The 11,018-nt window shown below is 27.7% G+C and overlaps 2 protein-coding genes across 2 annotated transcripts; one reads left to right on the forward strand and one right to left on the reverse strand.

Annotated features, from left to right (window-relative positions):
• Positions 1-7: 7 nt before the first annotated feature.
• On the reverse strand, positions 8-11,012 carry LOC122273009 (alanine aminotransferase 2-like). Its single transcript, XM_043057053.2, has 6 exons — positions 10,971-11,012; positions 10,147-10,212; positions 7,709-7,864; positions 5,660-5,772; positions 1,976-2,065; positions 8-171 (listed from the first exon to the last, which is right to left on the reverse strand). Coding segments are annotated over exons 2-6 (420 nt in total). The 5' UTR covers positions 10,207-10,212; positions 10,971-11,012; the 3' UTR covers positions 8-170.
• LOC122273008 (tigger transposable element-derived protein 6-like) lies at positions 2,143-4,695 on the forward strand. Its single transcript, XM_043057052.2, has one exon. It carries the CDS (start codon positions 2,861-2,863, stop codon positions 4,430-4,432), a length of 1,572 nt encoding a protein of 523 aa, XP_042912986.1. The 5' UTR covers positions 2,143-2,860; the 3' UTR covers positions 4,433-4,695.
• Positions 11,013-11,018: the final 6 nt, after the last annotated feature.

Below are 11,018 nucleotides of genomic sequence, written 5' to 3' on the forward strand. Positions count from 1 at the left end.
CTTTACACGAGCTAACAATATCAGATTTTATTATATTTCTTTCATTTACAGAAAACAGATTTTCCAAAAGAACATTCTAAATAATGTAATTCAACAACAAGATAACATTTATGAATGTAATGTAAAGTCATTCTCAGTTATTGAGTGGACTTTTGAAGATAGCTGAAGAACCTTAAATAAAAATTATTATTATTATTTTTTTTAAATAAAAAAATAATAAAAAAAAATAATATAGAAAATCTCTATTAATGTTTAAAAAATTAAATTCACTACATCAGTGGAAGAGATTAATGAAAGAAGGTACCAAATGACATTCACAAATATGCCACATTTTTGGTTTTAAAAATCATATTGTGCTCAACAATGTGTAAAGAACTTGGTGTCTTTAAACTAGATAGTGTATTACAGTAAATACAGTACAGAACCCGTTATCCGGAAATCAGAAAACCGGAAAACCAAAAAACCGGAACGAAATTCGGATTTCAGGATTTTTCTTTCTTTTTTGAAAGATGTTAACTTACCATCATTTTGGAAATTATCATTAGTGCATTAATTCATTGTTTTTTCCTTTTTTTAAGATTATTTCCAAATATTTTTTTTTTTTAGTTGAGTTTGACAATAAAAAAACGGCTTTTTGTAGCGATTCAGAAAACCGGAAAAATCAGTTATCCGGAATAGCGATGGTCCCGATCGTTCCGGATAATCGGTTCCCTACTGTATTTGTTTTATAAGCAGATTTCCGCTGTTCCATACTTTTTTTAAAGCTAATGTTCCTAAATTCACAAAAACATCACTTAAAACCTTCTTCCACTATAACTCTTGATGAAATTTATAAATGTAAATAGTCTGTCGAAAAAAATTATATTAACAACATTCCCACTTTTATTTAAAGAATAAATCAAAAGTGTGTTAAGTATTATTATGAAAGAAGTATTAAGAACAAATCAGCATTGATGGAGTAAATATAAAGAATTCTTATTATAGTGGTATTAGTGATATTAAGTGATCTTATTAAAATTATATCAGAATAATAAAGCAGTATCAGCAATTGCAGATCCTTCAAGATGTTATTTTAAAACGATGTTATAAGTATGACTACTGGAATAAAATAATAAGCTAACTTTGTTTAATAAATTCTTATTTCTATAATCAATTCAATAATATTTAGGTCCTATCAAATATAATTAACTTTTTTCCTTCCTCCCCCCTTATCAGTACTTTTCATCAAAGCAATAAGTAGTACCTTTGATTTTTGTCAAAATTTGAGGGGCACTAAAACAGTATAAGGATCTCTGTTAGAATATTTACATGACAAGCATGTAAGAGTAAAAAATATTTCATTAAGCATAATTTTTACATCCCAGGGGCATACAATTTTCCTGCTCTGATATATATACTTAACTACACAATTAAAAACAAACTCTTACTAATTCATTTTAATAACTATAAGAACTTTTATCATAATTAAAAATAAGTCTTATACTTCTGTAATTATTTTAGTATACTAATCAAAAATTAAACTCTCATAAAACAATTTGAAGGAGGTATATTTCACATAATCTTTCTTGAAAATATGTATAGGTAAATATGCAAGACGAACCTAAAAGTATAAAATTACTACGTATCCTGACCAAAGCTCTTTAAAGCTTCACAATTTTCGACTTATGAGGATATATCAGAGTACATTCATTATTACAGAATTAAATACATTTTAAAAATTTTGATTCTGCCATATTATAAGTCAGATGCAAATTAGTTTCACCTTTTTTTTTTTAATTTCAAGTAAGCAGTTTTAGTTTTAATACAGACAAATTTAAATTTTTTAATAAATGATGGTATATTTCAAACTCAAAGATATAACATGACTTATTAAATTATCATTTTAAAACATGGTTTATTATTAGAGTAGAAATAAGATAATTAAAAAATAACATTTTAATTTTTAAAATTATCTAAGATTGAAAGATCTACTTACTACTTATATTCATCCAGAAATTTTTCATGGTATTCCTCCAGCCGTTTCAACATAGCTTTCAATTTATCAGTCTGTGGTAGTATTGTTGTCCTGTAAAATCAAAACCTTTTTATAACTTGACAAAATAAAAATTACTTACAAGCAATTAGATTTTACTTAATGAATTACAGTGAACTCTCGCTACTGCGATATCCGATACAACAATAACTCCCTCTATTACGATAATGTTCCGTGGTCCCGCCAAACTTGCATATGGATTAATGTTATCTTCCTCTCAATATAACGATATTCTCTGAAGCAGTAAACCTCTGTAAAACGATTTTTTTTCAAATTTCAACATTATTTTCTATTTTTTTTTATTGGTTTTCAAATAATGTAAAATGCCTTTTTGTCATCTTTTACCATTTTTTTCATCTTTTCTGATAAAAGGGTCACTGCTGGTTATGATCTTTCACCCCACTGTTATTTCTTTGCACATCAGAGAATGGCTTTTGTATTCAAATTTCATTCCCTCACTGTTGAGGTACTTAGACCACCCTAAGAGCTTCATGTTTTAGAATTGCCTCCTTCAGTTCTTAAGAAATCACCATTGTAACATCATGAGTCACAAATGACCACACACATCACAGTAACACCTGCGACTCTGAGAAGGTACTGTTTCTGTAGAAGGTGGGTGGAGCACGTTTATTGAAATTGAGGAAGAGAAAAAAATGTATACTGACCATTGGTCATCGTTCATCACTGTCACTTAATCCCTGATTTAAACTACACCTGGTGTTTTCATGAGCTAGCGCAAATTCTACGATCAGAACTTTTCGCATTTAGTGCTGCTAACATTTTCAGCTTGGTGAGTCTTCAGTGTATTGGATATTTTTTACTAGTGTAATGGCAGGGAGAAAGCAACTTTCATTTCAAGATAAACTTAACGTTATTAAAGATATTGATGATGGAATGAAACAGATTGATGCAGCTAGAAAATACGGATTATCTCAATCTACAGTTGCAACGTTTCTAAAGAAAAGAAAACAGATCGAAGATACTGTAAGTTCAAATTTAATTAATCCAAAGCGTAAACGACTAAAAGTCGCAACTAATGAAAACATTGATGCTGCCGTCTTAAAATGGTTTCAAGAGATGAGAGCAACAAATATCCCGATAAATGGGCCCTTGTTATGCACACAAGCACGTAAATTCGCAGTAATGCTAGGGAACGAAACTTTTAAAGCTAGTAATGGTTGGCTAATGCGTTTTCGGGATCGACATGGAATAACTTTCCAGGAAGTTCACGGAGAGAAAAAATCTGCTCCGATTAACGAAGCAAATGAATGGAAGCAAGAGAAGATGACAGATATTCTTCAAAAGTATAAACCAGAGAACGTTTATAACGCAGATGAAGCTGGGCTGTTTTTTCAACTCCTTCCCGATCGAACATTGGCATTTAAGGGTGAAAAATGTTACGGCGGAAAAAAATCAAAGCAGAGATTGACTGTTCTTCTGTGTGCCAATAGCACAGGGACACACAAGATTCAACCTCTTGTTATCGGCAAATCATTGAAGCCGAGGTGTTTCAAGAATGTGAAAAGTCTTCCCGTGGAATATAAAGCCAATAAAAAAGCTTGGATGACTTCTAAGTTTTTTTCTGAATGGTTGTTGATGTTAGATAAAGAAATGAAAAAGAGGAAGAAAAAAATTGCTTTATTAATTGATAACTGCACCGCTCACACCTCAATTCCAAAACTACACAACGTCGAAATTGTTTATTTCCCGGCCAACTGCACTTCGATTTTGCAGCCACTCGACATGGGCATAATCAAGTGTTTCAAAGGATACTACAGGAAGCGTTTGGTTGAATCGATACTTGTCAACATCGAAAATAAAGTAGAAGATCCTTTTAAAACTGTGAATGTCAAGGAAGCATGTGATATTATTGCTGGTAGTTGGTGGGAGGTAACAGAAAAAACTATTCAAAATTGTTGGAAAAAGGCCGGTTTGTGTGTCTTGGAAGATGAAATTGTTTCTAATAGTGAAGAAAATTCCACAGACAGTGATCTTTCAGATAATCAAGAATTTGTTTTGAATCTTCAAAAATCTTTATCCCAACTTGAGGAAAAAATGGGTAAAACATATGGTGTTAACGTGGAGGACTATTTAACTGCCGATGACGATCTCACAATTTTCGCAGGAGTTAGTGATGAAGAGATTCTCTCTGAAATTACGGATGAAATGGAAAATAATGATGAGGAAGAAGATGGTGATGATGATCCATGTGTATCACAGTCCGTATTGTCACCCCATGAAGCTCTTCAATCCGTAAAATCTCTAAAGACATTTTTCTCAAGTCTTCCATTCACAAATGAAAATCATTTTCGGGCATTGGACTCTATGCATACTTTGTTGGTTGACTTAACAGTCAGAAAAATGAATAAACAAACAAAAATATCGGATTTTTTTCAATAAAAATGTTTTTTTAAGGTAAGTTTACAATCTTATGTTCTGTATTTATATCCATTGTTTTTAATGCTTAACCGTAATAAACACTTTGCAAATTAATTTTTTCGATAATATATAAATATATTTATAGTTAATGAATATATAACATTAAATTTCAAAAAATCTTATTGCGTCCCAGAATTATGTGGGCCCTCGATATAACAATATATCCCTCTACAACAATATTCTTATTTGGTCCGCAAAATATTGTTGTAGCGAGGTTTTACTGTATAATAAAAATATAACATGTTTCATTCTCACTAGGTGTTTATTAAAGGTCATCTATTTAAGCATTTCTTACCATCAAGTCTATTTTAAATTTGTGCAGATTGAAGTGTAAAGAAACAATTCTATACACATTTCTTTGTTTAGTTAGAGAATTGGTGCAAACAGATAAGACAAAGTTAAAACAGATTAAAGATAATGAAACAAATTAATATTTTTACAGTAATAATTTCACCAATTAATTATTATATATTTTCCAGAGTGTGTCATTTTGTTACCTGTGCGTATTGATAAAATGGAAAAGCTTGTTTCAATAGCAATCAATATCTCTAGTGGCATGTTTTTTTTTCCTTCTGACATTAAATCATATAAAATTTAATCATATGATCATAGAAAATAATAAAAACTAATTCAAGCATATTCTATGACAGAATCCTAAAATAACAGGATTAGTAAATTTTATATTTTAAAATAATTCATTTCCAATAAACTCAAAATTAAATAAAGGGCAAGTATAAATAATTTTTAGAATAAAATGTGCCTACACTTTAAATTACAAAAATTATCATAAAACATAAATTATTTTGTCAAATATATTTCTGAAGCTCTAATAGTATTACTTTGAACACTACCAATTATTATTATTAATTTTTTTTTTTAAAGCATTCTAGCCAATTATGCCTCTCAAAATAAAAGAGAAGCCATTTTATTCAAAAAAAAATTCGAAATATATAAATTAAAAAAGACATAATGAATAAAAACATTATGTCTTTTTTGACATAATAATAAAATATAAATGACAATAACATGAAAGAAAGATAAACAGCATAGTTATTGAAAATGCAATTTAAAAAAGTAATTTTTCTCATGATTATAATGCAGAATATCAATGTGCATACTTTGAAGAAAAAAAAGATATTTCAGTTAGATAAGTTATTTGCTTAGAATTTAGTAAGAGCTTCAAATTACCTGAAGTGATATGTTCCTGGTATTTGCCCGAACCCACTTCCAGGTACTACACATATCCCAGTATTCTCAAGAAGTTGCATTGCATAGAAAAAATCAGGAGCCTGTCCAAGTGACTAAAATAAAACAAGTGTGTATTTCACTGATTTAAAAAATACATTGAATTCAAAAAAGGTTTAAACAAATTCTCACTTTTATAAAAAATGATAAAAATTTCAAACCTTTTATTTTTTGTTTAATAAGATTCAGCTTCCCATCTGTTACTTCACGTGGCTGCCGTAATATATTTATAGTTTAGATTATTTTTTCATCTGTTTTTTTTATATTTATGTTCAACTTAAAACAAACTTTGCCTTAGTAAGAAACAAATAAAAACATTTAACAAAAAATATTAAACATAAGATCATAAAGTCAAATCTAGCATTATAAAATATTATATGAAGTAAATATTATTATCCTGATTTTCCTGATGAAAAATATATAGTCCTTATTTGGCCTGATTTTTAGCTATTTGTCCTATTATTTCTGATTTTTGTTTGCCTTCAGAACATTCTCTTTACTAATACAGACAAATACTAAAACAAATATGGCTCTTAAAATAATCAATTTGAGGAATCAAAAGATTTTAATTTTTGATCTCTTTCATCTGATTTTAAAAATGATAGGATTCCAATCATCAACTCAGAATCATACAGATCATCATACAGAATTTTTAAATGGTGAGTTGAGGGATCGTCCATTAAATTACTTATAAAAGCAGCATATTTACTGTGTTTTCGTTTAGAGATTATTAAAACCCTACTTAAAAAATATTCGATTTAAGAAAAGTCTTAAAGTTTATCAAAATTTTGGTATGAGAGAACATTAACTAATCGATACCAGTTATTTTTTGTATTTCAACAGCAATAAAAAAAAAATTCTATAAATACCGATCTTTAACTATTGAGTTGTTCAGTGCTCAGTAAATGAAATTGTAAAGAAAGCTGTTTAAATTTTCTGTTTAACTTTCTGTTCTAAACAAAGTAATACTGAAAATAAAAACATTAAATATTCTTTTGATGATAAATTATATTTACAGTTTTTTCAGCTTGCCGTTTGCATTTTTTGATAGTCTGGTGCATGTATTTTGTTCCAAAAATCTTTCAGATTCACACTTTGGCCTACTACAAAGCCTATTGTATTGCTCAATTGCTCATTGGTAAGAAGTTTGCTGTGTTTTACTTTCTAAGAAATTATACGTGGATTATTTGTTGATGTCAGTACCTAGTAAATTTAATTTAAATTTATTGTTCTACTTTAGAGTTAGTTTAACGTTATAACGCTGGAGGTTGGGAGTTAAACTATAGAGAAGGTTACAACACGTTACCGTGCAATTAGGCTTATAGAAAACATTGCACTTAGAAGAAACAGCAGGGAGAAAAATCATTGCAGAGTAAAAAAATAAAATATGTTGCAAAATTCTGAACAAAATAACAAAGAAAATGCAAAAAAGTTAATCACAATATAGAAATAAATAGTTTATTCTCTTTACTGCTCCTTCAAAAAAATTTCATGGTTTAAATTTTTTATGGTCATCTTACTCACATGACTCAAAAACAGTTAGATAAATTTTAGCACACTCTTTGAGTAATATTTAAGGAGCATTTTGATATGAAATGTGGATAATAGTTTTCTAAATGTTTTTTGTTGCAAAATTCAGTTAAGCTAAAACTTTGTATTAGCTAACTATGTACTTTTATGTCTGAGGACTAGTACTTCATCTCACCTTGTTTAAATTTAAAAATAGTTTTAAGGTGATAAAATTATTCATTTTCATTTTTTTTTCAGACTTATTTAATGAAGTGGAAATACTAATCATTAATGGTTCATTTCAGAGGCTCAGACATGAGCAGGGACCAACTTCCCATTTCTTCCAAATAAAATATGTTTAGTTTTATATGCTATACTTTTTTTTCAGTTATAAAATTCTTACTTTAAATTAAAGGAAACTTAATGCATAAATTCTTCATTAATCAAAGAAAAAAAAATCATACAAAAACTTTTGAGTTTTACCTTAGCTTTTTGAATAGCCTTTTCAGGCAGAGTTATTCTAGGAAAAGCATACATGGCTCCAACTACAGCATTACATTTCATTCCTCTAATCTTGTTAAAGGTCTTCTCAACTAGCAACGCTCTTTCCTTTAAAGATTTCAGTACCTCAGATTTTTCCTAAAATACACAAATATTAAATTAATTACAAAGAAAAAACATCACTAGTTAAAACATTTAAAAAAAATTTTTTTCTTCAAAAACATGCATATAAAGTGTCATAAAGTTTGCCTGTAGAATTATAGAAGTTCATTTATAATACAGATTTAAAATAAACGACAAATTGTAATTATTAGGGATATTCATTAATCTTTCTTCTTTTATTTACATAGGAGAAATAAAATATTACACAAAAAAAGAATTAACATATTTTCCCTTGTAAAAGTCAATCAAGTCTACAGATTGACTCATTTAAATTTAACATGGAGTATTTGGTGTGGGCCATAGTATTCCCATTTATTGAAAAATTATTTTTAATCGATTACAACAAGCCAAACCAGTCACCAAGTGAAGCATTTCAAATCAACATGGATGATATAGTTTAGATTTCTAGAATCAACATGACCTACAATAAAGGTTCTTCATTCACAAAAACTTTTAATTTTGTTATCTCTTTTGAGTATGTTCTCACTGTATAACTTTTATAATTTTTTTTTTATATATATAAACAGAACAAGTAGATGTTTTAAGCTAACGGATATTTAAAACTAGATTTATAAACATTCGTCTCTCAGACCTTGCAAAACACTTGTAACTTTTCAAGTAAAAGAGACAAAAAGATAAACTTCTAAATACCCTCGGAAATGGTTTGATGAATGATTATCAATAGTGTATATCCTATGTACGTTTATGAATCTAGTGTTAATATGTTACAGGAATGAAAACTTTCAATCACTGATAAACTAGACCCCATAACTTTCATTCAATTTAGTGTCTCAAAAAGTAGACTTATATACCTGAAAATATGGTATATAAGTATCAAAATATAAAAAAATAACTTCTGAAATATATTATTGTATGACTGCTTCAAATGAAAAAAAAATTAACAGAATAGAAAAAAGACAACCATCAAATAAATATTCCACCTGCTACGAATTAATGATTATATTACATTCATGCATTTTTGAAAAGTAAAAACTGCATTTTAAGTTCATAATATTCTGCATTTAAAAAAAATTTCAAATTGCCCACATTTAAAATTATATCATTAATTTTTGGTAAATAATATAAGCCTACAATTAAAAAAAGTGTTCAGAAACCAATGGCTGATTCTGATAATTTTTTGAAAGCAGATTTCAGAAAAAATAGTGAAAGAATTAGTCGCAGATCATTTTTTTATTAACTTAAAATTTTGCTTTTATAGACACTAATTTATTGTACTTTAATATGCTAAAGAAAGAAATAAGCATTTAGTGTAATAAGTCGTCACTACGAGTTAAAATTATAGATGTTTAGGAAGTGATGCAAATGAATAAAAACAAGTTTTTAAGTAATAACAGGTGAATTTTTTTGATATATTTTAATTCACATTGTCTTCTATTTGTGAGAAGAAATTAACATATTCCCATCTAAACATATGGGCTATTATGCCGAAATGAATCAAATCAATCCTAAGACAACAAAACAACTGTTTAGAAAAAATGAAACTTAAAATTTTTGATTAATACCTTCCTAAAACCATTATAGCTTTAGAACTTTTAGCTCTATTGATTTAATTTTTATTTTACAGGATTTAGCATAAAAAAATATACTAGAAACAATACGTCATTTGTCGGTTTAAAAAGTCACATGTGTAAGGTATATTTGAAGACAAAATTACACTTTCGAGAAATAAAACCTTCTAGAAGTTTTAACGTATTAGTACCATTGACTTGAGTTTGATCTCTTCAAATTCAATGTAAAATTATATTTCAGAAACAATACCTCACTTGTCTATACAGCAATAGTTTAACCTCTTCAGAACAGGTGAGTCCTATAAACATTCTGTACGAATGCATGTATATGACTTGCATGTCCCAAAAGGGTTGAAAAAATTAAATTATTCCATTATTATATCCAATTTAAAATTAAAGCTTTGTCGTATCTACAATAAATTATTGCAATATAAATCATAGATTATACATCAAAATCTATTATTTATGTTGCATTTAATCAGATCTAAAAAATTTAGTCTAGTAGCACGCAGTTTCATGAATGAGGAAACTTGGTTCATCTTGTATCACTTAATATAAAACACCTTTAATCAAAATACAAAAAAGGTGCACAAAATTAAACAGAACTAAAACATTGATATACCCTTTAAAGCCACTCAATGTAACAAACAGTATTTTGCTTCAGTATTTGTATGTAGTAAAGAAATATAAAACTTATTAAAAATATAATGATCCAAATAAATAGGTTACCTTAATAAAAAGATCATAAGATGGATCACCCTTTTGAGGTGGCTTGACAACACAATCCATTGTTATCTAAAAAAGATAAAACTTAATTTCATATCCAATTATTATTATTAATTCCAATTAATAATAATTTTCAGAATACATAAAATTTAATGTAAACGTGGACTTCCATACATTTAACAAACAAAACACGTACTTAAATTTAATTTAATGAAACATCAAAACCATGCCAGGAATAAACTCCAATACTACTCTATCGCGCAAAACTGATGAACTGAAAGTCAATTTCTTTTTTTTTTCATTCAATATTATTTAAAAAGAATTGTGAAATCAGATATCTAAATATCTGAAAGACTCTTCATGGCATAAAAAACAAAATTTTAATACTAAATGATATTCCGGTAACTCCATGTTTATCAAATATTTGGAAGAAATATTTTTAATAAACAATTTATTTTTAATTGCAATAAAAATCAACTTAATTCGACTTAGTTTTAGTTCTTAACTCTTTTTAATAGTAAATTTTAAAAGTTTTCCTTCCTTTATGTTTTTTTTTTTTTTTTTTTTTTTTTTTTTTTTTTTTTTTTTTTTTTTTTTTTTNTTTTTTTTTTTTTTTTGAATTTGCATTATCTTTGTCACTTTATTCAGCTGATGAAGGTGGTTCATGTCAGGGCACAAAAACCTGTCTTGGTTTTGATAAATATACTATTTGGGATTTTAATTAAATCATATCACAAAGGACTTCTCTTGTCAATTTATTATTAAATTAATTCCATTTTTTACAAAAGAAAGAGCTTAGAAATAAACGAAACAAAATAAATTTTTACCTGACCCAAAACACTAGAGCAAAGACGTGCAGACACACATTTTAGTAA

The sequence above is a fragment of the Parasteatoda tepidariorum genome, unplaced genomic scaffold (genome assembly GCF_043381705.1).
Source record: "Parasteatoda tepidariorum isolate YZ-2023 unplaced genomic scaffold, CAS_Ptep_4.0 HiC_scaffold_1673, whole genome shotgun sequence".
Classification (NCBI taxonomy): domain Eukaryota; kingdom Metazoa; phylum Arthropoda; class Arachnida; order Araneae; family Theridiidae; genus Parasteatoda; species Parasteatoda tepidariorum.

What these genes read in the sequence shown, in the direction of transcription:
- LOC122273009 (XM_043057053.2), bottom strand. Translation starts at nt 10,206, where the DNA reads ATGGATTGTGTTGTCAAGCCACCTCAAAAGGGTGATCCATCTTATGAT. An exon ending in CTTATGATCTTTTTATTAAG is followed by an intron (nt 7,865 to 10,146) that starts GTAACCTATTTA and finishes TGTGTATTTTAG; the next exon opens with GAAAAATCTGAGGTACTGAA. An exon ending in AGGCTATTCAAAAAGCTAAG is followed by an intron (nt 5,773 to 7,708) that starts GTAAAACTCAAA and finishes GTTTTATTTTAG; the next exon opens with TCACTTGGACAGGCTCCTGA.
- LOC122273008 (XM_043057052.2), top strand. Translation starts at nt 2,861, where the DNA reads ATGGCAGGGAGAAAGCAACTTTCATTTCAAGATAAACTTAACGTTATT.